This window comes from Aquarana catesbeiana, linkage group LG11 (assembly GCF_042186555.1).
Source record: "Aquarana catesbeiana isolate 2022-GZ linkage group LG11, ASM4218655v1, whole genome shotgun sequence".
In the NCBI taxonomy this organism is placed as follows: domain Eukaryota; kingdom Metazoa; phylum Chordata; class Amphibia; order Anura; family Ranidae; genus Aquarana; species Aquarana catesbeiana.
The window spans coordinates 20,810,867-20,837,815 of NC_133334.1; the positions used below are offsets into that span (position 1 = coordinate 20,810,867).

Here is a 26,949-nt window from a genome sequence, read left to right on the forward strand (position 1 = left end):
GCAGTCCCCGCAAAAATTGGGGCATCCCATAGAGTAGGCATGATCTGAGCAAGACCATCTGGAAAATGGGCGTGATAGGGGGGTGAGACGGCCAGAATAGGGTGTGATGTGTGTGGGCCACAAGAGGGGGTGATGGTGTCCCGGGGACTGAGATGATGTTGGCAAGTATGCAGCTAACCTCTATAGTATTTCTTTTTAAATTAAAGAATTTGAACCATTACTGTAACATTTTAATTGGTGCCGAAGGCACCTTAATGCATTCTCTGCATTAAAGTGATTGTAAAGTCTTTTTTTTTTTTTTTTTAAATAGTACTTACCTGCTCTGTGCAGTTGGTTTTGCACAGAGCAGCCTGAATTCTCCTCTTCTCAGGTGCCTCTTTGATGCTCCCGGCCCCTCCCTCCTGTTGAGTGCCCCCACAGCGAGCAGCTTGCTATGGGGGCACCGGAGCTGAGCTGTGGCTCCATGTGTCCATTCAGACACAGAGCTGCTGTTTCGCCCCGCCCCTCTCTCCCCTGATTGGCTAACTGACTGATTGACAGCCGCGGGAACCAATAACGTTGCTGCTGTGTCTCAGCCAATCAGGAGGAAGAGTTGGGGCTCAGGTAAGTATTAGGGGGTGCTGGGGCTGCTACACACACAAGGTTTTTTTATCTTAATGCATAGAATGCATTAAGATAAAAAACCTTCTGCCTTTACAACTCCTTAAGGTAAAAAACCTTCTGCATGCAGCTCCCCCCCCCCGCCCCAATTTCGACTCAGCCAAGAGAACGGGAGCAGCAGCTCTCTCCATCCCCATTGGCTCAGAGACAGCAGCAGGAGCCAATCATAGCCAGTGAGGAGGGATCAGAGGGTGGGGCCAAGTCAATGGACACACAATGGGGGCTCAGGAGTGAGCATGCACAAGGGCCCCTAAAACAAGGGACTTGCTATGGGGCACACTAAACAGAAGGATGAACCAGGAGTGCCGCTGGGGGACCTAAGAAGGGGAAGATCGGGGTTGCTCTGTGCTTTCAAGTCAGCCTACTGCCATCCGCTGTCAATCAACAAGCAGGCAGACCTGATGCAAAAACTAGTCTCTTGGCTATGAATGGAAGGTGAGCAGATGAATAAAAGGTCTGACCCCCTCCATTCATAGATAGTGTTTCGTTGATAGACATTATCGTATTGGCTTCTATGAATGGAGGAGTTGGGCAGAAAGGGTGCGCATACTTGCAGTCTCTCATGATGAGTGCACATAATAGCTCCTTCAGTTCTATTACCCCCCCCCCCCCACTACACTGGAAGATTACAGTGGTGGTGGTGGGCGGGAGGCATTGATGGAGAAGGATTTCTAGTAAACCAGGAGTCAGCAGCACAAGGGACACAGCACATTAATAACATTAATAGTCACGTCCTTTGTGCTGATTTTTGATGTTTTTTTTTTATTTGGACTACACTTAGGCAGGGTTCACACTTGCATGATGACAGACATCGCATGTGATTCACACCGCATTGCTGTGCAGACCACATGCAATGCCTGTGCGATGCAAATTCAGCCGTACAAACTGTATGGCTGAAATTGCATCGCATTTGCACCAAAATGGTGCAGGACCCTCTTTTTTGGTCAGCACTGGAATTGGATTGCAACCCCCAGCGGTTTTGCAGATCTCAGTGTGAAGCAGTGTGCGATTCAGGTGTGATGCGGGAACCAACACTGAATCGCAGGGTTTCCTGCAACGCTGCAGCGTGAACCGGGACTTAGACTTTACTTCCAGGCAGTCCGATTTGCACCAGGCAGGCGTCTGCCTCACCGTTTTCAAAACTTTAACCCAAGCTGATAAGATTATTTACACTTCGCTGATTACATTCATCTGTATTTCTAAACAGAATTGAAAAATGCTGACATTTCCATTGTATTCTGTTCTGTACAACCACCTTACAGAACATGCAATATCTTTCTGCACATTGCTGATTCTGTATTGCTCTATACGGCCATGCTCTGTGCACCAGTCAGGCAGTGCAGAGAATACAGGTCGCTGTGTCAGTAGTACAGCGCAGTGTACACTGACCTAGATTTACCAGTGAGATGTGGGCAGAATAGCAATAAATAAGCAGCAGGGTGTGTCACTGATCTATAAAGTGCTGCAAGGGGTAAACAGTTTAGGGCGCAGGCTACATGTGGAATTTTACAGTAGATATGAATATAAAAAGTTAGGTTTTGTTATATTATAGCGAACGTCTAGAAATATTAAATGTGAGTGCGAAGAAAAGTGTACCTTCGGTCTTGAATTCCTCCTTAAATATAGTAGGTGTACTTTTTGTGCCCTCAGGTTCATAGCTGTTGCAATATTTTATGTCACACTGTATGTGCGCAGCGGTCTTTGAAATGCAATTTTTTTGGAAAAAATTACTGAATAATAAAAAAAAAAACAAAAAAAAAAAAAACTAACCAGTAAAGTTAGCCCAATTTTTTTGTATAATGTGAAAGATTTTACGTCGCGAGAATCGTGATCTTTTTATTCTAAGCAAAAAAATTGTGATTCTCATTTTGGCCAGAATCCCAGCATGCGGCTTCATCAGAGAAGAGAGAGCACCGGCGGCTGGAATAGATAGGCGGAGACATCACCCATAGGCTTACTATGGGGCATCTCTTGTGAGCTGTTCCTCCTCTCCCCTGCAGCCGCCACTGGGAGCCAATCATGTGACTGGAACAGACCACCCTGAGAATAGGTAAGTATAAGCATCTTCCTTCTACAGGTTAGTTAGTAAAGGTGTTAGAAGGGGGTGGGAGCCGTTTTAAGCTTAGTTAGAGACTGTAATTCCACTTTAAACTTTGCCTAAACAAGGCGTGCATAGGTATGAAGCCACTCTTATTGATTGCCAGGCAAGGTTTAGACTTGCATCTAATCCGCTGCCAACCTGAAAATGTATTTGTATCACTTTTCAAAGGTGGCAACGTGACAACGCCTCACCACCTGTTTTAACCTTGTAATTACCGCACCAATTGGCTGCAATCATGTGCATTTGCATGCATTTAAAGAGCATTGCAGTGCTTCCCTATTTGCTTAAATTGGTCGCATTCTGCTCCCTTGCTGCGTGCCAAATGACACAAGAGAGGAAATTTTTGCAACGTTTTGGCGCAAAGCATTGCAACCTCAGCAGCATGAAGACCAAATAGAAAAAATAGCTGCCCACCAAAATCCGTCCAGCAGGTTTATTGAAAGACACCTGGACTATATCAGTGGACCAAGAGGTGACGACGTTTCACACATACATTGCGCTTCTTCAAACCTCAACAGCACGATATAGCGGGGGAAGGGGTAGGACACCAGTCGGGAGTTCTTTTATCCGGGGCTCTTATGTTCCCTTCACTTCCCATACACTGTGACAATACTTTGGTCTCCTCTCCTGCCGTGCCGGGGATTACAGAAAGCTTTTCTAAAGGACAGACTGGGTATTTATACTTCCTGTATTTAAAAATAAATCTAGGAAATTTGTTTTTGAATTGATGCAAAAACTAGGTTAAATAGTAGCATTTTATATCTGCCTGGAGTTCAGCTTTAAAGAAACACATAATTCAAACGTCTAGACAACAACATAAAATAACAAAAACAAAAAACAAAAAAAATATTTAAAAAGGTATTCAATAAAATATAATCCCTTCTTGTAAACTATTTTAAACTTTAAAGGGGTTGTAAAGGTTCATGTTTTTTTTACCTTAATGCCTCCTATGCATTAAGGTGAAAAAACATTCGGCGATTGCAGGCCCCCCAGCCCCCCCGTTTACCTACCTGAGCCCTCAAAAGTCCCGGGCCGAGAAGGCGCTTGATGTCGGCCCGGTCTTCTCGGCTGTTCTCGGCTCTTCATTGGATAGATTGAAAGCAGCGCAGCCATTGGCTCGTGCTGCTGTCAATCAACTCCAATGACGCGGGGGCCGAGTCCTGTAACAGGACTCGGGAGCGCGCCCGCAAGCTAACCCCCTTGGGAGAGCACTTCCCAGAGGGGGTTAGCTGATGTGGGGAGGAGCCGAGACAGCCTTCGAGGGACCCCAGAAGATGAGGATCGGGGCCACTGTGTGCAAAACGAGCTGCACAGTGGAGGTAAGTATGACATGTTATTTAAAAAAAAAAAAAAAAAAGTGAAGCTTTACAACCCCTTTAAGTTTTTATATTGATTAAAAACCACTTACATTTACTGCTAGCGGGCGGCACAGCCAGGCAAACTTCCTCGTTTAGTGGCGCCCCCTGCTGACCTGTGCTGTGATTGGACACGGCAGGAGTTTGTCAGCAGGTTACAGCCAATGATTTTGGCTGTATACCTGCTGATGGGCTGTGGCCAACACAGCAGAGAGTTCTGTGTTTACAAACACACAGAAGAGCGATTTGGCTGTTTCTTCACCCTGAAGTCAACTTGAGTTCAGGGAGAAAAAAAAGACAGCCAGATCCAGAGATTAAAATCAGCACAAGTACACTTGTTAGGCACACCGTTAACCCCTTGATTGCCCTTCTGATCATCTCTGTCACCAATTAGTGTCATTAGTACAGTATCATCACTGATTACTGTATTTAGTGTCACTAGGGACGTCAGTATCAGTTAAGCCTAGCACACATGGGCCAAATGTCAAAAGGCATTGTGTGTACGGCAACCAGTCCGACAGAAGCCGGCCGTTCGCACAGGCTTCTGTCGGAGGGGCATTGCCATGGTCTGCCAATCTGCATGCGATCATTGCTCTCAGCCAATGGCTGAAAGCGCTGACAAGGGTGTTCTGGCGGGGGGGGGGGGGGGGGAGTCCCCTTGTCAGAACACAATAGTTCAATGGGGGTGATCACTGTACTAACATCGCATAGTTAGTACAGTGGCTCCTCCTGAGCGCTTCAGTTTTTTTTTGTTTTTTTTTTCGTTCAGCCCGCTGGTCAACGCCATTACTAGTATAGCATCTATAACTGTGTAAATTCCAGTATATATATATATATATATATATATATATATATATATATATATATATAGCATCTATAACTGTGTAAATTCCAGTATATATAACATAGTAGACGCTAAAACTTTCGCACAAGCCAATTAATATACACTTATTGGGTTATATTTTTTACAAAGTACATGTAGCAGAATACATTTTGGCCTAAATTTCTGAAGACATTTGAATTTATTGAATATGTTTTATAGCAGAAAGTAGACTTTTTTTTTTTTTTTTTTCAATTTTTTTGTTTTTTTTGTTTATATAATAATAATAAAAAAATTAAAAAAAAACAGTGGTGATCAAATATCACCAAAAGAAATCTCTATTTGTGTGGAAAAAAATTATATAAATTTAATTTGGGTACAGTGTTGCATGGCCGCGCAATCGTCAGTTAAAGTAACGCAGTGCTGAACAGCAAAAAATGATCTGGTCATGAAGGGGGGTAAAACCTTCTGGGGGTCGAGTGGTTAAAAAAATATAACAACTTTTTTTTTTTTCTTTTTTTTTTAAATGAAAATGAAACACTCCAAATATTCTGTATATGCCTATATAAATTTCGGCGGCATTCCCGGGAGAACTGGCATTAGGATGAATTTTCCAGCTTGTTTGTAGGAAAAAATGATCTGCACAGAAAAGACTAAATATAAACGCTCACTGCCATCTGGAAGGCCAAATGCCGGTCAACAAATCAGCTGCAATTACAGACCCTTAAAAAAAAAAAAAAGGCACTGATTACAGGTAATTTCCAAAATTATAGAAATATTCCTCATCAGGGAAAACATGTGCGAGCCCCTCCCCCCCCCCCCCCCCCCAACACGCACCCCACATATGGGCAGTAAAGTGTACCTGTCACCTAGCCGGTTATTTCAAAGCTGGGTCAGAATGTTGAAAAGTGATGAATATATTTTTATTTCTGAACATACAAAAGAGACTTTAAAGTGAAACTCCAACCAAATTTTAATTTTCCTTTCATAAAGAGTGGGAAAGGGATGCAACCACCGCCATGTTTTTACTGATGTATGTGTCCCCGTAGGATCTATGTCTTGTGATGTCAATAAAAGAAGAATTTAGGGGAAATCTCATATGACATCACCCATGCCAACACAATAAAGTGAGTAATCACAGAAAGAGGAAAGAAAACTTCACTAGAAAGTATCTGAGGAAGTGAAGAATATTTAGCAAACATGTCACATACAAAAGTTCAATAAGAAAAATTTCCAAAAAAAAGTATATTTTTTTTAAAGGGGAACTTTCACTTCAAAAGGTCAAAATCTACAAAACACGCATTTCTCTTTTATCTGTGAAAAAAAGGAAGGATCAGTACAGTTTTCATAGATTTCTCTTTCCACTGTACTGGAAGGATAAGGATAAAACGTTTGAAGCTATTGAACAGCTAAGGCAGAAACTGCTTGAAAGAAGATGTAAACTCGATCATTAAAATCTCATAAAAGATTTATTTTAAATAATAATTTTAAAATGTAATTTTTTTTCAATATTTTTTTTTCCATTTGAAATGTATTGATTTTTCAGTAAACCTGGAAACAGGGTCTCCATGGAAGTCAGGGCTGCCGATAGGAGGACCGCAGCTCCGAGCACTTATAATAAAGTTCCCTGGGCCCCATTAGTTTAACAGGAGGGCCCAAACGCTGAGAGGGAACTTCTTATTCTTTTTGCTTTTGTGTGCAGATGGAATAATAAGATACTCCCAGCAGTCATTCCTGACACCTGCACTCTGTATGGTACATACTCCTGAACCTGCATGCTGTATGGTACATACTTCTGACCCCAGCACTCTGTATGTTACATACTTCTGAACCTGCATGCTGTATGGTACATACTCCTGAACCCACACTCTGTATGGTACATACTCCTGAACCCACACTCTGTATGGTACATACTCCTGAACCCACACTCTGTATGGTACATACTCCTGAACCTGCATGCTGTATGGTATATACTTCTGACCCCAGCATTCTGTATGGTACATACTCCCGTACCCACACTCTGTATGGTATATACTCCTGAACCCCCACTCTGTATGGTACATACTTCTGACCCCAGCACTCTGTATGGTAGATACTCCTGTACCCACACTCTGTATGGTAGATACTCCTGAACCCACACTCTGTATGGTACATACTTCTGAACCCACACTCTGTATGGTACATACTCCTGAACCCACACGCTGTATGGTACATACTCCTGTACCCACACTCTGTATGGTACATACTCCTGTACCCACACTCTGTATGGTACATACTCCTGTACCCACACTCTGTATGGTACATACTCCTGTACCCACACTCTGTATGGTACATACTCTTGAACCTACACTCTGTATAGTACATACTCCTGTACCCACACTCTGTATGGTACATACTCTTGAACCTACACTCTGTATGGTACATACTCCTGAACCCACACTCTGTATGGTAGATACTCCTGTACCCACACTCTGTATGGTAGATACTCCTGAACCCACACGCTGTATGGTACATACTCCTGTACCCACACTCTGTATGGTAGATACTCCTGTACCCACACTCTGTATGGTACATACTCCTGTACCCACACTCTGTATGGTACATACTCCTGAACCCACACTCTGTATGGTAGATACTCCTGTACCCACACTCTGTATGGTAGATACTCCTGTACCCACACTCTGTATGGTACATACTCCTGAACCTACACTCTGTATGGTACATACTCCTGAACCCACACTCTGTATGGTACATACTTCTGAACCCACACTCTGTATGGTACATACTCCTGTACCCACACTCTGTATGGTACATACTCCTGAACCTACACTCTGTATGGTACATACTTCTGAACCCACACTCTGTATGGTACATACTCCTGAACGGTACATACTCCTAAACCCACACTATGTATGGTACATACTTCTGAACCCACACTCTGTATGGTATATACTCCTGAACCCACACTCTGTATGGTATATACTCCTGACACCTGCACTCTGTATGGTAAATACTTCTGAACCCTGCACTCTGTATGGTACATACTCCTGAACCTACACTCTGTATGGTACATACTCCTGAACCTACACTCTGTATGGTACATACTCGTGAACCTACACTCTGTATGGTACATACTCCTGAACCTGCACTCTGTATGGTACATACTCCTGAACCTACACTCTGTATGGTATATACTCTGTACAATACATATTCCTGACACCTGCACTCTAAGTTTTAGACTGCACAGGGCCCCATGATTTCCAATGGTGGCCCTGAAAATAATAGGACAGTATCTATAAGTAAGTTTACAGAAATGCAAGTTCAGCAAACAAAATGGTCAGATTTGGCCAGTTGGCCTGACCGTCCAACCGAACCTCCGACTGCTATAGCCAGAAATCATCCAGCTAGTTGCGGTATCACAACCGCCATTAAATGACAGCTTCTCAGGAACACCATTGACCATATATGGTCAAATCAACATGGTGGCGCTCACCTACCCATATCCTTTTTTTTATCAAAAAGCTTCAAAATTGGCATTGAAGAAGATTCAGCTCTCATAGACCTCAATTAGGTTCCGGTGCTATGTTCAGAGTTCACAGATATCCTCCTGGGTTCAGAAAATGTCCAACAAACAGAACTTTGCTCGGTTCACCCGTCCCTAATGTCAGGCCCCGGGGGAGGAGGGGTTTCCTGCTTTTTTTATTTTCAATATCTTTAAATCTAAGTCTCTGGTGATCCTGATATGATATGACCTCCGGAAGATTTACTTCCCTTCATGACCAGGCCATTTTTTGCGATACGGCACCGCGTTACTTTAACTGACAATTGCGCGGTCGCGCAACACTGTACACAAATAAAATTGATGTCATTTTTTTTTTCCCCACAAATAGAGATTTGTGGTGTTTGATCACCTCTGTCTTTTTTTTATTGTTTGCGCTATAAACAAAAAAAAAGACAGACAATTAAATATATATATATTTATATTAGAATTTTTTTTTAATTGTCGGTCTTTTTTTATATATATATATTAGTTTCTGCTATAAAACATAGCAAAATCAATCAAAAAACCATACAAAATCAAATTTCTTCATAAATTTAGGCCAATATGTAAACAAAAACCCCAACAATTGTATATTGATTTGTGCAAAAGTTATAACGTCTACAAACTACAGGATATATACCAGAATTTTAACATTTTTTTATACTAGTAATGGCGGCGATCAGCGACTTATAGCAGGACTGCAATATTGCGGCGGGAAATCGGACACTAACTGACACTTTGTGGGAACCACTGACACTAATACAGTGATCTGTGCTTAAAATATGCACTGTCACTGTACTAATGACGCTAGCTGGGAAAGGGGTTAAACATATAGGGCGATCAAAGGGTTGACTGTGTGCCTAGCCAGTGTTTTTGGTGTACTGTGAGGTGCTTTTACAAAGGGGTGTGATGGATTTTATTCCCTGCTTTGCAGGGGGAAAAAAAAGTCTATTACCCCCCCCCCCCCCCCTGTCAGAACGGAGCTCTGCCTTGTTTACATAATCTCCAGCCACCCTGTCTCCTCGCTGATCAGCAGGTGCCGGTGGACATCCATTTGCTGGCACCCGTTGGATCGGCTTCCACTGTAACAACTCACAGCGGAAGCGGCGCACCGGCGGGGCACGCGCATGCCCCCCTACCCGGAAGTGCAGAATCACATATATATATATATATATATATATATATATATACGAAATTCTGCGCAGCGCGGCTGTCCTGTAACAGTAAATCTGTTATGGGCGGTCGGCAACTGGTTAAACACTCCCTATTAAAGGGTGACAATGTTCTGTCCCCCCCCCCCCCATTGTTCTCCTGTGTTGTCACCCAGTCACATAGGCTGCCAATGGGGATGCCAATACACAACAGACATGGCCCACTGTTGTCACCATCTGAGAAATGCCGTGCAGCCGTTGCTGAAGTGCATATAGAGAGGAAGTGGCTGTAAAGAGGCTGCCAAAGATCAGCAACATTAAGATGTAACAAAAGGATGAAAAAGAGGTGAAAACAAGCATTTTATTTAAAATAAATGACACTGGTTTACGACACACGGTGCAGAGAGCAAATAAAACGTCCTCCATTCAGGGCGTAGATCTGCTTTACAATTATCTCTGTATTGTAACATGCTGAGAAGAACAGGAACATATTATTCTGATAGGAAGACGTTCTGCCAAAAATCCCTCTTCACACTTTCCATCGCTGAGCCTCCCCGCTACTATTCTCATTTTCAAGCGAGTAACACATTTCCAATGTGTTTGTCATTAGAAAAAAAAAAAAAAAAACAGCTAAAATATGTTCTGTGACTCTTTACTACTTTGGGAGAACAGCGGCTTCTGTGGAAACTTCATTCACATTTGTTCGGGAATACAAACTCAGCAAAAAAAATAAATACAAAAATACAACCTTCTAATGACAACTACAAGGAACGAGTCCATGTACCCAACGAGGGCAAAGCAACGGGTTCTCCTGATTGGGCACCTGCTTCACCCCCCCATTGATGCCCACCTTCACCACATTCCAGACCCTCCATTCAGATTGTTGGAGCTCTTTGGAAATATCCAATAGGAGGAGGTGTATAAATCATAAAGGATTTTGGCTACTTAAGGTGGTGGTAACCTATAACCCAGTGGTCTCAGGTGATACACAGAGATTAAACAAATTCTCCTACATAAGGTGTACCTGTTTATCTGCAGTCTTCTCTACATCAGTTCAAAGTCCAGAATCTATATTGTGCTCTGCTGACGGGCAGCCTTCCCTGCCGGCAGAATACAATGACCACTGCTGGAGATTATAGATGCCAGCAGTGATTGCAAGCAAAAAAAAAAAAAAATCGGACAGGCTGGTTGTACTGAAGTCGATCGTTGGTTTGACTTCAGTACAACCAGTCTACCCATAGATGGATCAAATTTTCGGCTAAGATCAATCCATTGCTTTAGTATGAGTGACCCTCCCTGCAGTGCCAGGACAAAATCATCCAGTGCCCAGGGCAAAGATGCCAAATTGTGCCCCCCCCCTCATTGTGCAGGAGGGGGAGAGAGAGCACAGCCCGCACCCCCTCCCGGCTCTCTCCTCCTCTTCTTGCTTCTTCCAACACTGGGCTGACAGAAGTAGTGATGCCGCTGTCACTACTCCTGTCAACCTTATAGTGTAAGGAACTTGAGGAGCCCCCATCCCTACAATACACGCTGCGCCCAGGGCAGATGCCCCTTCTGCCCACCCCTTGTCCCAGCCCTGCCTCCCCATTTTGCCTAGATGCCAGAACGTACCATATGTTGGGCATCAGCACCTCAGAAACAAGTAATCTTCCAGGTTCAAAGCTTGCACATAGGCAGTGTGCCCTCTCTCCCTCTGTAGCAGCAGCGGCTGAGCCCACCTGCCTAGAAATGCTCTTCCAGGTTAACATTACGAAAGTCCTCCCGAAAACGACCTCCCTGCTTACATCAGGGCTGAGGGCTCTGGAGAGGAGTACTAAGGCAGGGTGCCGGGATGTTTTCTAAGAAGCTATGCACAGCCCCTCCCACCAGCCATGGTCTGTCTGCATTGTATAGGGTAGTAAAGAGACCCAGTGATGACATTGCTGCATCTAAAAAAATATTAAATTAAATTAAAAAAAAAGAAGTGTATTGAAAATGCTGAGATTTTATTTTTAAAGTGTAATTAGTATGTTGCTTAGCTATGACTAAGCACCGTGCCTGGTGTGAAACGCGTCAGAAGCTGTACAGTTAGTCTGTACCCATTTGTGATGCTTTGATATCCATTGTTATACAATAAAGGTGAATTTTTTTTTTTTGGAGTGTGTCTATCCAGCTATTTATTTTTCCTGTAATTAGTATGTTGACGATGGGGGAAAGGAAGAATTAGAAAAGACAAAAAATATCTTATATGAAAATATGAAAATGTTTTTTTTCTCCTATAGAAGAGCGCACTGTCCAGCACGGTCAGCATGCTAAAACGTTAATAGAGGACAAATAAATTGAAATAGAAATAGTAAACATATAAAATACCTGCTGAAGAAGTCCCCGTCCCACTGGGACGCAACGCGTCCAGAACGAGGGTACGTTGTGACGTCACCCGCAGCCATCGCGCATCCTCGTGTATCGCGTTTACATTGCATCGCTCGAGCCTGCTTACTTGCACTGGTATAGTGAGTGTTTACTTTTATCTTTTTAAATAAAATTGTCCATACGGAGAGCACTATGTTTGCCATCTTCTATTCCATATGTCACTGCACTGTCCAAGTGTCCTGATCCAGCTTCATGACGTAAGTTTCTGCATGCTGAACCGCTGTGCTTCATATCCATATGACCCTTAAGGGAATGCCTAATATGACCCTCTGTAATTAAAGGGTCCATATCATCAGGTGAGAGGCCACTCTGAATATTGGTGGTGGGCACATCGATTTGTCACCCTCTTTCAGCATGCTGTTTGATTATACACGAGTGTTTGGAATCATTGGATCATCCGTGGACTTTTCCGTGCTTTCATGAACTTTTAGATATGTGTTTATTATTGTGTCCTGCGTTTATTGACACAATTTCAGCATTTACTATATAGACATACATTGGACATTTTCCATACCACGCGTTGCGTCCCAGTGGGCGGGGACTTCTTCAGCAGGTATTTTATATGTTTACTATTTCTATTTCAATGTATTTTCTCCTCTATTAGCGCTGCACCATCTGCTTACATTATTGTTTTAGGGATTTGATTTTTGACCCTGGTGTCCAGCTGCTGAGCAATATTTTACATTTTCGCGCTGATTTATCTCTTTATATCTAGCATGCTAAAACGTGCCTGAAAAGATCACCTTTACTGCTTCATCTTAATATAAAAGTCACATCCTTTCCGTCTGACTTCAGGGCGACACCTGTCTGAATCTGCGACTTCCAAGAACGCTTCTTGTTAGACGGAGGGGAAAAAATGATTCATTTCTGGGGGGCCATCTGCAGGGCAGCCGCTGCGAATGAGGGCTGCAAGAGGCACAAGTGCTTGGGCACAGCCAGCCTAAGTCATTCATGCAGACACCTATTAACCCCTTCCGTGCTGTGCTGTGAGGGGTTTGTCTGGCCTTGCAACTGAAGCTTCAAAAGAGAGCACAACAATGAAGTCACCACCCAGACCGCATGCTGCCAATATACTTTACATGTCTGGGGTGGAAAATGTATGCAGTTTCTGTGTGGTGGTCAGATGCACTTGTACCTACACAGTGGCATGTTATAGACCAGGGGTCTCCAAACTTTCTAAACAAGGGGCCAGCTTACTGTCCTACAGACTTTTGTGTGACCGGACTGTAGCCAGAGAAAGCAGATAATGCCTCAGGCTAGGTGATCAGTGGGAGTAAAAAAAAAATTACACAGCACCACAGTGGATAGGAGGTGGAATAGTGCCCCATCATTGGTGTCAGTGGGAAGAATAGTACCCCATCATTGGTGTCAGTAGGAGGAATAGTGCCCCATCATTGGTGTCAGTGGGAGGAATTTTGCCCCATCATTGGTATTAGTGGGAGGAATAGTGCCCCATCATTGGTGTCGGTGGGAGGAATAGTACCCCATCATTGGTGTCAGTGGGAGGAATAGTGCCCCATCATTGGTATTAGTGGGAGGAATAGTACCCCATCATTGGTGTCAGTGGGAAGAATAGTACCCCATCATTGGTGTCAGTGGGAGGAATAGTGCCCCATCATTGGTGTCAGTGGGAGGAATTTTGCCCCATCATTGGTATTAGTGGGAGGAATAGTGCCCCATCATTGGTGTCGGTGGAAGGAATAGTGCCCCATCATTGATGTCCGTGAATAGTGCCCCATCATTGATGTCAGAGGGAGGAATAGTGCCCCATCATTGATGTCAGTGGGAGGAATAGTGCCCCATTGTTGGTGTCAGTGGAAGGAATAGTGCCCCGTTGTTGATGTCAGTGGAAGGAATAGTGCCCCATCACTGGTGTCAGTGTAAGGAATAGTGCCCCATCATTGGTATTAGAGGAAGAATTTAAGCCTCATCATTGGTGTCAGTGGGAGGAGTAGTGTCCCCATTGTTGATGTCGGTGGAATTAATAGTGCCCCATCACGGGTGTCAGTGGGAGGAATAATGCCCCATTTTCTAGTGTCAGAGAGATGAATAGTGACCAAAGGGCCAGATAATGGCAAGCAATAGGCCTCAGTTATACACCCTCAGCTGGGGTTCTTCTTATTACATGTATAAATCTCCTATGTTCCATTATTTCCTCTTTGATTTACAGTTTTGTGTTAGGGTGCATTGAAGAAGAGCTGAACCCTATCTGGATGGCATTTAGTTTGCACAGTGTATTATAAATAATTGCAATCTTGTCTTCACCTTCATCCTTTATACAGCTAAGTGTTGCTGATCCCCTCCAGCCTTATTTCAGACACTTCCTGTCTATATGCACTCACTCCACCATCAGCTGCACATCCTTGCCCTGGACCGGCTCCCTGATAGCGGTGGACCATGCCTGTGCGATATGTGTTGGCACAGCTGCTTGTAGTGGGGTGCATGTGAAAGGGAGACAGAGTGTTGTCACCCCCATAATGGAAAGTGCTAGAACAAGGACTTTCATGGCAGGATCACTAGGTGTTAAATAATTGACTAGCAATTACTTTTGAAAGGACATGTTAAAGCTTATTTGAGATTTTAGTGCATAGATTTACAAGGAGGAGGAGGAGGAGGAGGAGGAGGAGGAGGAGGAGGTTGTCAGTCATCTGAAGTGATAAATAAAACAGCCAACCTGCAGCATGTACCACCCTTGAATGGGGTTCTGCACTGCATTGCAATAATGGAAGCTACCTTGATTATTTCCAATTCATTTCCCCAGGCTCTGCACTGTACCTGTGTGTTGAACACGTGTGTTTAGCTGCAAGGAAGTACATGTAGACACAAGCCCTAATGGGCCCTAATTTATTAGTGTGCTAGAAGGAAGAATTTTCCCAGGCAATCGCTGTTGCCCCCTTCTGATCAATTTAGATTCTTCCTTTCATCTCCCACATGTGAAAATAGAACAGAAAAGAAAAGTTATTGTCTACCCTGGAGCTACAAAGCCAATAGGTGGCCGCAGAACAGCTCATCTATCTATTTTTCTTAATGAATTATAAAAGATTTCTCGGCATGCTGAAAAATTCCTGCCACTGACACCCTGGATGTGTTCTGCACTTAGGGCACGCTTTGCTTGTCAATGTCAAGTGGGCGACGCTCAAACCAACCACGTTTTCTAGAAAATATCATGCTATTCTCCAAACAGAGGATATCAGACAATGATCTTGTCTGTAATTTGGAAATACACACTGACACCTTACAGTGACAGAGAGAATGCTCAGTGTATGTAGAAAACTGAAACAGCACCACCATTTCAGCAATGGCTACATTACAGAAACTCAACAATCACTACACCAGCTACAGAGCGTTCCAAGAAAGGTCAGGTGACTGAAATGTTATCGGTATCGGGTACATAAACAATGTTATTTGCATATGATATTAAATTCTCTGTGTATGACGTTATTACAGGCCAGAGACATTTTTTTCTTTCCTTAAATACAGTAGCCAATTTTTGTTGCAGATGGATAATATATTTATAGACGCGTACATAAATAGATATTAGATAGATATATAGACAGATATAGACTTACATGTACATAGAGGATAGAAAGATATGCTTGCACCCCATACACAGCCCATGCTTGCACTCAATATACAGCCCACACGTGCACCAACTGGCCTATGTACAGAACTGCCAGAAAAAGATCCCAGGGGGGGCTCAAGAGATCCAAGACTAAAGGAAAAACTTTGGCCACCCTAAATAAGACGGAGGTGATATTCAATCTGTGCATGGATTGGGCTCTGGTATTTCGCATTAATAATCCACAGATGCCCATGAGAGAGGCTACAGTCACCCATACATGACCCATGCTTGCACCCCATACACAGCCCATGCGTGCACCCCATACACAAGCCCATGCCTGCACCCCATACACAAGCCCATGTGTGCACCCAATACACAGCCCATGCCTGCATCCCATACACAAGCCCATGTGTGCACCCAATACACAGCCCATGCCTGCATCCCATACACAAGCCCATGCGTGCACCCCATACACAAGCCCATGTGTGCACCCCATACACAAGCCCATGCGTGCACCCCATACACAGTCCATGCCTGCACCCCATACACAGCCCACGTGTGCACCCCATACACAGCGCACGCGTGCACCCCATACACAGCCCATGCGTGCACCCCATACACAGCCCATGCGTGCACCCCATACACAGCCCATGTGTGCACCCCATACACAGCCCATGTGTGCACCCCATACACAGCCCATGCGTGCACCCCATACACAAGCCCATGTGTGCACCCCATACACAGCCCATGTGTGCACCCCATACACAAGCCCATGTGTGCACCCCATACACAAGCCCATGTGTGCACCCAATACATAGCTCATGCCTGCACCCCACATACAGCCCATGCATTCACCCCATACACAGCCCATGCATTCACCCCATACACAGCCCATGTTGCACTCCGTACATAGCAGATGTTTGCACTCCATACATGGCCCATGCTTGCATTCCATTTACAACCCATGCTTGTGCCAACTGGCCTGTGTACACAACTGCCAAAAAAAAAAAAAAAAGATCCCAAGGGGGCCTTTAAGAAATCCAACACTAAAGGAAAAATCAATCTATAACCATTGGTGGCTTTCCATGAATGCAGATCTTTGGACACTCTAAATAAGGCAGATGTAATAATCAACCGTTGCATGATCAATCTGTGCATCGATTGTGGCATAAACATGTGCACTTAACACCAGCCATGTGTGCATGTTCAAGCACTGCAGACACCTCCAGCACTGGTTTAATATCAAGGGAGAAATAGAAGCTGGTCAACAGCAGTCTAATTCTTCCCCTGGGATCGATGGAGGTCTGTGAAGGTCCCCCATAACCCACAAACATCACTGACCAAACCCCAGGATGAGGGCACCATCAGATCGATGGAGGTCTGTGAAGGTCCCCCATAGCCCACACACATCACTGACCAAACCCCAGGATGAGGGCACCATCGGATCGATGGAGGTCTGTGAAGGTCCCCCATAACCCACACATATCACTGACCAAACCCCAGGGTAAGGGCACCATCGGATCGATGGAGGTCTGTGAAGGTCCCCCATAACCCACAAACATCACTGACCAAACCCCAGGATGAGGGCACCATCGGATCAATGGAGGTCTGTGAAGGTCCCCCATAACCCACAAACATCACTGACCAAACCCCAGGATGAGGGCACCATCAGATTGATGGAGGTCTATGAAGGTCCCCCATAGCCCACACACATCACTGACCAAACCCCAGGATGAGGGCACCATCGGATCGATGGAGGTCTATGAAGGTCCCCCATAGCCCACACACATCACTGACCAAACCCCAGTATGAGGGCACCATCGGATCGATGGAGGTCTGTGAAGGTCCCCCATATACCCCCCAATACAGTCATACAGTACCATGAGATTCTTTATAAATAAAGCCAGATTAGCGCATTCTGTCAACCGCTATGGATATATAGCCCAACAAACACATTAATGTATAAAGCTTCTCATACAATAGTAGAAATTTTGTTGGAAATTTTTTCATTTTAAAAGACATGCTATTCCCAATGGGGGCTGAGGCAGACTGTATACTGACCTGTGTGTCAAAGACATTTTCTTCAGAATCCATCTTCTTGATGGGCAATGCCTCCCCAGTGGACTCGTACCCATACTGAGGCTTCAGCGAGATCTGACTGGGGTAAGCGGGCTTCGAGACGTCCACCTTATTTCCCAATTTCAGGTAACAGGGCTGGGGGATTGTCCTTGCTGGTACATGGAGGATTGGTGCGGCGCTGTGGACCGGTTTGGGCAGTCCCGATTTCATCTTGGAGGCCACCAGGATGGATGGCATCTTTTCCACTAACCCTTCTCTCGACACGATCGTCTCTCTCTCTCTCTACGAGAGTAAGCTTGCCCTACCAGATGGAGAAAGAAAAAAAAAAAAAAACCTTTCAATCACCTCCACTGCAGAGCGAGGCGGCAACACACATGAATCCCCACTAACGGACTGGAGTCGCCATCGTCATAACGAGCCCTCTGATGTACAACCGAGACTCATCTTCGTCTCCGTTCATCGGAATCTTCTCATGGGGAGACACCTGTAATTCGCCTCTCGGGAAACGGAAGACTTCTGTTCATTATCTCATCGGCTCGTCTCCGAAGGGTGTCTCAAGGAAGACGCAAGCATGTGTTGGGTCTGTCCCCTGATGGCAGCGTGGGGGCTTCCAAGCAGCTTAAGATGTCTCTCTTTTTTTTTTTTTTTTTCCTTCAGCCTGAGCCAAGAAGCAGATGCAGCTTACTACGATAATGACTGATGCCCTTGTATATTTGCTTTAGGAGGGAATCAAGCCTCTTTAAATCATAATACCAGTTAAAGGCTCAGGGTTGCTGGAAGGCGAGAAGAGGAAAACATTTTTTTGTCTGGAGCTGAGGTTATCCTTTTTGCTGCAGCTGACCAGGGATCTCAGCGTAGAAGTGACAGGATCAGCCCAACCTGTAGACTTTAGCGGAATGGTAATGTGTCACTAGCAGGTTGTCTGTACAGAGCTTTGCTGAGCTGAGAGTGTATGTGTGTGTGTGTGTGTGTGTGTGGGGATAGCTTTGCATTTTGACAGTACATTGCAAACGCAGGGTGCTGATTGGCCAGATTGGAAAATATCTCTGCAGGAGGGGGAGGGGCCTGCTCGGAGCTGTCAGAGCCGTCTCACCGTACTAGGAAACAGAAAATCAGCCAGTTTTTTTCAAACAGCCAAATAACTGCCGAGAATACAAGGGGATGGGTGATTCATCGCCGATATGATTCAAGGAAAAACAATCGGCGTGTAAGGAAAAGGCACATTTCCTGCAACAAGGGCAAATGTCCCTGTGAGCTCATCGTCAGCAAAATGACCTGCTGCAGCTGCTGAGGAACTACAGGTGTCAGCAGGCAACGGCAAGCCAGCTGGGAGGTGTAAAGAGAACCCTGATAGGTTCGAAGTCAGAGGGCCACCTGTCTGATTTTTAACTAAATTCTTTCCATTTTTTTATATTGGCTGGGGGGGGGAAATAGAAAACAGGCTGAGAGCAATAAAGACAGTTCTTCCTGCAGCTTTAACCACCTCAATACCGGGCACCTACACCCCCTTCCTGCCCAGGCCAAATTTCAGATTTCAATGACAATTTTCATCTTGACAATTGAGCGGTCATGCTACGCTGTACCCAAACAGAATTTTTATCATTTTGTTCCCACAAATAGAGCTTTCTTTTGGTGGTATTTAATCACCTCTGCGTTTTTTATTTGTTGCTAAACAAATAAAAAAAGACCTAAAATTTTGAAAAAAAAAAGTTTTTCTTTTGTTTCTGTTATAAAATTTTGTAAATAAGTAAGTTTTCTCCTTCGCTGATGGGCACTGATAAGGCGGCACCAATGAGGTGGCACTGATATGCAGCACTAATGGACATTGATAGGCGGAGCTGATGGGCACTCATGGGTGGCACTGATAGGTGACACTGATGGGCACTGAAAGGCTGAACTGATGGGTACTTATGGGTGGCACTGATACATTGTGGCACTGATGGATGGCATTGTTAGGCATCACTGATGGCACTGGCAGGCATTGGGGATGGGCACTGATTGGCAGCTGCCTGGGCACTGATTGGAATTTCCATGGTGGCATACCTGGTGGTCCAGTGTGGTGGCCATCCCTGGTGGTCCTGGTGGCATCTTGGTGGTCCTGGGTGGGCATCTGAGGGGGGCTGCACTGATAAACAATCAGCACAGACCCCCCCTGTCAGGAGAGAAGCCGATTGGCTCTCCTCTACTCGCGTCTGTCAGACGCGAGTGAGGAAAAGCCGAACAGCGGCTCTTCCTGTTTACATCGTGATCAGCCGTGATTGGACACGGCTGATCACGTGGTAAAGAGCCTCCGTCAGAGGCTCTTTACCGAGATCAGTGTAGGGGGTATGTCAGACCGACACACTGCACCACCGATCGCCGCGATGCGCGCCCACCACGGGCGTGTGAGAGCGGTCGTTCTGGGAGGCCGTTATATGACGTCCACCCAGAATGAGAGGCACGCCGCCTAGCCTTCATTTGATGGCTGGCGGTCGGGAAGCGGTTAATGAGGTCCTTTTCTATACAATAGAGGGCTGCTTACCTAATACTGTATGTTTATATATACAGTGGAGAAAATAATGATTTGATCCCCTGCAGATTGTGTATTTTTGCCCACTAACATAGAAATGAAGGGTCTATAATTTTTATCGTAGGTGTATTTTAAATGATAGAGATAAAATATCAACTAAAAATCCCCCCCCAAAAAAACGCATGATACAATTGTTATAGATTGAAGTTCAGTGAGTAAAAAAAGTATTTGATTCCCAAGCAACACATGACTTAGTAGTTGGTGGAGAAATCCTTGTTGGCGAGCACAGAGGTCAGACGTTTCTTGTAGTTGGTGACCAGGTTTGCACAAATCTCCAGAGGGATTTTGGTCCATTCTTCTTTACAGATCTTCTCTAAACCGTTAAAGAGGAACTGCCGTCTGCTCACATAATTCGTAAAATAAAAACATCTTTGCCATTCTGAAGCTTCCCTCCAACCACTTTGCATGCTATTTTATACATACTGTGATTCTGTACTTGTCAAATATGCTGCAGAAATCTTCCTCCACTGAGTCTGGCTACAGCCATTTTAACTGTGGGCAGCTGAAGCTGCTGCCTGTTCACTTCCTGGATTTACTCAGACACACCTCCAGCTCTGCAGCTCTCATTGGCCCTCTTATGACTCATCCCCCCTCCCTTCCTGGCAAACTCTCACTAGAGTGAAAGAGAGAGCTGTGAAGATGTCATAAGCCTAGGCTAATGACCAGAGAAGAAACAGGAAGTGAGCTGTATAAGGGATTTACTGGTAGAAAAAAAAAATGTTTTACTATTCAAAGTTAAAACAACAACAAGAGCAGAAGATTTAATAGATGGAAAGATAAAAAAATGACTGAAGTTCTGCTTTAAGGTTACTTGGCTGTTGCTTGGCAACTCAAAGTTTCAGCTCCCTCAATAAATCTTCTATAGGATTAAAGTGATTGTAAAGTCTCATTTTTTTCCTATAAAAATAACAAACATGTTATACTTCCCTGCTCTGTTGCAGTTGGTTTTGCACAGAGCAGCCCCGATCCTCCTCTTCTCCGGTCCCTCTTCTGTGCTCCTGGCCCCTCCCTCCTGTTCAGTGCCCCCCCCCCCCCACAGCAAGCAGTTTGCTTTGGGGGCACCAGAGTTGAGTCACAGCTCCCTGTGTCCAATCAGACACGGAGAGCCCGGCCCCGGCCCTGCCCCCTCTCTCCTTATTGGCTAGCTGACTTTGATTGACAGCAGCGGAAGCTAATGGCGACTGCTGTGTCTCAGCCAATCAGGAGGGAGAACCTCGTACGGCTGAGACACTCGTGGACATCGAGGGACAGAGAGGGACCTTAGGTAAGTGTTAGGGGGACTGAGGGGGGCTGCTGCACACAGAAGGCTTTTTATCTTAAAGCGGAGTTCCATCCAAAAAAATAGAACTTCCGCTTTTCGGGATCCTCCCCTCCTCTGGTGTCACATTTGGCACCTTTCAGGGGGGAGGGGGAAGCAGATACCTGTCTAATCCAGGTATTTGCTCCCACTTCCGGGCATAGATAGCCACAGCATCAGCGGATATCTACGTCATGTCCGGAGCCTCCTCCGTCCCCCCCCCCCCCCCACTGTCTTCTAGGAGACACCCAATTTCCCAGAAGACAGCAAGGACCAGAGGGATCACGCAGCGCAGTAGGGAACTAGGATGTAAAGTCGCAAGGCTTCATTTCCTGATTCCCTTACCGAAGATGGTGGCGCCTCCACCTGAGAGCCGAGGGACAGATCGGCTTCAGGTGCCGACATCACGGGCGCCCTGGACAGGTAAGTGTAAATTTGTAGTTGCTGACTTAAAAAAATAAAATAAAAAATTTGTCGGAACTCCGCTTTAAGGCTGCTTTCACACTGGGACAGCAGGTCTGTTAGCGGTAAAGCGCCGCTAGTTTTAGGGGCGCTTTACCGTCATTTTAGCGTCGCTAAAGGAAGCATTAAAACCGCAAATATTGCGGTACTTCAGAAGTGCTGCCCTTTCATTCCAATGTATACAGCGCTCCTACACCACCCCAAGATGCTGCTTGTAATGCCGCGTACACACGGTCGGACTTTTCGTCTACAAAAGTCCGACGGACGCCGACGGACCAAATACGGCGGACAATCCGATCGTGTGTGAGCTTCCCCGGACTTTCAGCGGACTTTTCCAGCCGCAAATCTGACGGACTTTAGATTTGAAACATGCTTCAAATCTTTACGTCGTAACTCTGCCGGACCCAGAAATCCGCTCGTCTGTATGCTAGTCCGACGGACAAAAACCCACGCTAGGGCAGCTATTGTCTACTGGCTATCAACTTCCTTGTTTTAGTCCGGTGTGCGTCATCACGTACGAATCCGTCGGACTTTGGTGTGATCGTATGTAGGCAAGTCCGTTCGTTAGAAAGTCCGCCGCAAGTCCGCCAAAAGTCCGTCGAAAGTCTGTCGGACGGGCTGTCGGACTTTTGTAGCCGAAAAGTCAGACCGTGTGTACACGGCATAAGACATTTTTTCCCATCCCGCAAGTTCATGATCCCAGTGTGAAAGCACTTGAGCTTTCACACTGGGGGGGCACGAGAGGCAGTTTTCAGGCACTATTTTTAGCGCTAAAACGCCTGAAAACTGCCTCCGTGTGAAAGGGGTCTAATGCAAAGAATGCATTAAAGTGGATGAAAAGCCTCACATATACCCAGTGAAGTGAACAGCCTCAGATGATACACAGAGATGAAACAAATCTCCCTATATAAGTTGTACATGTGTATATCTGCTGTCTTCATCTGTATATATCCTTTAGAAAGTGCACCTCCTGTTAAAGTTTTTCTCTTCCTGGTTACCACTGGGAGTGGATTATTGACATACAGCCATGAAAGCTGATTGGAGGACAGGCACACACCCCCCTCTCCTCATAGGCACAGGAAGAAAGGAACGTGCACGGCTCTGCTCTTAGACGGCAGGTGTTCCGTCAGATTAGGTGACCCGTCAGATTTTGTAACGCAAGTGGCGTTCCGTCACAGCCATCTTGGTACACCCAGCACTTAATCACACTAAGCCTTCAGTCTGAAGTCACCAAGCGGACATATTTTTAAACCCACTGAAATCTTGCATTTCACACTTATTTATACCAGTAAGCTGAGCTTATATTGTGAAATACAGGATTTAGAACGGCGTGACACTGTTTTGATGCTGAATCTTAAAAGTAGCGGCACGCCTGCTGATCTCACATGTTTGCTAATCTGACAGAAGACCGCTGCTTTTAAAATTCAACATCAAAACAGTGTCATGGACTTCTAAATACTGCTGTGGGAGCACTCGAGCAGGCTCACTCCTAAGCCGCTGCTCTGCGTGTCCAGTCAGACACAGACCTATGTCTCAGCCCCGCCCCCTCTGTATTCTCATTGGCTCACTGGCTGTGATTGACAGCAGTGGGAGCTAACAGCTGGCTGGAGAGTCCCTGGAGAGCGGAGACTCTCGTGCACATCTCTGGATCGCGATGGAGCTCAGGTAAGTATTTGGGGGGAGGGGGGGAGCTGCAAGCAGTAGTTTTTTTTTTTTTTTTTTATCTTCAGTCATAGAATGCATGAAGGTAAAAACCCTTGAGCCTTTAGAACCACCTTAAAAGAGAAGTATGTTTTTTTTTTTTTCTAATCATAGTTTCCTCGGAGGATGGAGCATCTGTCAGAAACCATGAAATCAGGCTGAGACAGAAGTACAGTTAAATCACACTTGTTCAATAATAAAAGTAAAAAGAACAAACGTAGTCAAAACATAGCCAAAGTTCAGTAACCGGAACAGATAGTCAGCCAAGCCAGAAGTCAGGAATCAATGTAGTGGAACAGCAAGCAGGATCTGGAGCCAGAAGGGATGTCAGCAAAGCAAGTCTTGAACAGGATCGCAGGAGATAGTTTCTGTGATGTGACCAAGGCGAAGGCAGAGATCCTCTGGACTGGACGGCTTAAGTAGGCAGGACTGACGAGCAGGATCATCAACAGCTGAGCAACTGTGGAGAAATAGGAGCTGACAATTAACTGACAGCTGAGCGGCCAGCTCAGAGAAGGAAGGGCTGAGCCCAGCCCTGGCAGCATCAGACCGATGCTGCAGCCCGCGTCCCTGCACTGAGAGCCAAGTCTTCGAACATCGCCGATGGCTCGGTACTCACTCCTCCCCGAGCAGAGCGACGCTGACTGTCAGTCAGCATCGCTCCTGGTCTGCTTCTCCACGCTCACTGGAGCGATGAGCTGTGGAGGGGACCACTGAGACTGCCATCATTCAAGGCAGCTGGCAAGTCCAGACTTGGGAAGTCGGGACGACGCTGTTCCCTCGACTGATGGCAGTGAAAACGGTTCACAGGAGGGCAAAACGAAATGCACTCCTGTGACCCATAGGAAAAGCCCAGCCTAAAAAGCTCAGGCTGGACTTCTCCTTTAAGACGTGAAAAGCTAGCGGGTGATTCGGCAGTATCCACCTACAAGTGAAGTATTAGTTCAGATGTAGCAGCATTGGTGGTATTCTATGTAATTAGCATTTTGTAAGGTCTCTTGGGCTCAGATCTGTTTCTTGCTTTTTATGTTTTATAATGTGATTATTAGTGCATATGAGAAAAATATGTATATTATAGTTTATGTGAATAATTAATAATACGCATCATTCCTCTACACTCCAACAAAACTAACATGCGTGGTGTCCCCATAGGGCTGTGTTAGGGTGACCTGCATGTCCTCGTTTATGTGCTCCATTTATGAGTTTTGGTAGCGAAGAAGAACAGCAAAGGAGGATTATGGTCGAGTCTCTAAATGGTTTCCATAGTGATATAAAAATAAAATTCATCAGTTCCAGGCATGCGAATTTCATAGCCTTAATGCAAAAGAACATTTTTATATATATATATATATATATATATATATATATATATATATATATATATATATATATATATATATATATATATACACACACACACACACACACACACACACACACACACACATACATATACACACAGACATCATATCTCCCAATCCAGTAAAGAGATTTTCCAGCTTCATGTATGAATTCCCACACCCTTCGTAAACACCACAACTGTTTTATATAGGACACTGGGGTGAAAGGTTAAATGAGAGGAAAGCACCAGGTTTTCCATTGCTTTAAACTGGTACAGACATTAGTCAGGCACCAGCTTAGTATATGGTTCCCACACATAGAATGGTAGCTGGATGTAGATAGCAGTGGTCCAGCATGAGCACATGTGACTGTCGGTAGCACATAGTCCATAAGACTTTGTTCATGGCAAGAAAAAGGCTTTTTTTTTTTTTTTTTTTTTTTTTTTAGATTGTAAGCCTTTATGATCAGGGCCCTCCTTACCCTGTTGTCTTGCATTGTATTGGAACGGTCCTGGCTCCCTTTATTATTGTAAAGCGCTGAGCAATCTATTGGCGGTATCTAAATCCTGTATAAAGCCCCGTACACACCGGCAGAATGTCAGAAGTGTTCAATAAAAAACAGACATTCATGAGTGTATATGTCGGTTTGTCCGGCTTCTGTCGGCCGAGCATGCTGGAAAACCAGCAGCTGACCAACTTCCAATCAGCGCTCTCAGCCAATGGCAGAGTGCGCTGGTCGGAATATTCGGGGGGGGGGGGGCCGTGCCCCTGTCAGAACACAACAGCTCAGAGGGAAAGATCCAGTGGCAGCCCATCCATAGAGTGGGCGCCGCCTCCCGTATCCTTGCATCCGGCCCCCCTGATCTACATATCAGAGCGCCTGGACCATGGATTCCAATGCGGGACGGGGGACGGGGGGGGGGGGGGGGGGGCGGGGGTTTGAAGCACCTGATTAAAGCCAGAGGCTCTAATAGGAAAAAAGAGTGGCCTCGGAGTGCAGAGCATTGCACTCCGATCCCACCCAGTTGTGTGACCATAGCAAATGAATTTTCGCAATTTTCACACTAAAGAAAGTGTAAATATTTAAATCAGCCAAGGATAGGTGGAGCTAGGCACCACATCCCAAATTGTTAGAGAAAAGTAGAAAATGGGAAGGGGGGGGGGGGACTTTTAAGGTGGCAGGAAAAAAAAAACTATATCATGTATTGTAAAATTATCAAATTTTATTTTAATACATCAGATTAAAAGATAGGATAATCTCAAATTTAAAATTGCATGTTTGTAGAAATGTAACTACTGTACGTAAACATTATTCTCAACGTGTTGCGCTCTAGAATCTGTAGCTTCTTCAGGAGATTTGTAGTTATCTGTACAGCGTCTTTACCCAACAGGAGACTGCTCTTGGGTTAACATGCAAACATATCTCGGTCAATGGCCCACCATTTCAAAAGGATATCAGCAGGTCTGGACTTAATTTAATTTAAGTCTGGACTTAAAACTGAAGTTAGTTCCTAAAAGATAGGACAATCTCAAATTTAAAATTGCATGTTTGTAGAAATGTAACTACTGTACGTAAACATTATTCGACATGTTTCGCTAGAATCTGTAGCTTCTTCAGGAGATTTGTAGTTATCTGTACAGCGCCTTTACTCAACAGGAGACTGCTCTTGGGTTAACATGCAAACATATCCGGGTCAATGGCCCGCCATTTCAAAAGGATATCAGCAGGTCATAGAAGGACCAAGGTGCCCATATAAAAGATCTAACTGGAAAACACAGCAGGAAAGGATCGGAGTGGTTCAAAGTATGGACTTCCACAAATCAAATTGCTTCCAGCTTACAACCAATCAAGTCTTCAATTTGCAACAAAAGTTGTGTGTGGCTCCCCAGTAGATGCAGGGC

General features: G+C 45.0%; 1 protein-coding gene across 5 annotated transcripts in view; it reads right to left on the reverse strand.

The window, feature by feature from the left end:
• NAV2 (neuron navigator 2) overlaps positions 1-26,949 on the reverse strand; it is a 634,885-nt gene that overhangs the window by 339,295 nt on the left and 268,641 nt on the right. For 3 of the 5 annotated variants that reach the window (XM_073604040.1, XM_073604036.1, XM_073604038.1), the window contains exon 1: positions 17,661-18,685. The exons of 1 other annotated variant lie outside the window; for it this stretch is intronic. In XM_073604040.1, the coding sequence (XP_073460141.1) occupies positions 17,661-17,915 (255 nt within the window). In that variant the 5' untranslated portion in view covers positions 17,916-18,685. Of the gene's footprint in view, positions 1-17,660; positions 18,687-26,949 lie in introns of those variants that run through there. One more of the 5 variants, XM_073604035.1, reaches the window with a different exon arrangement.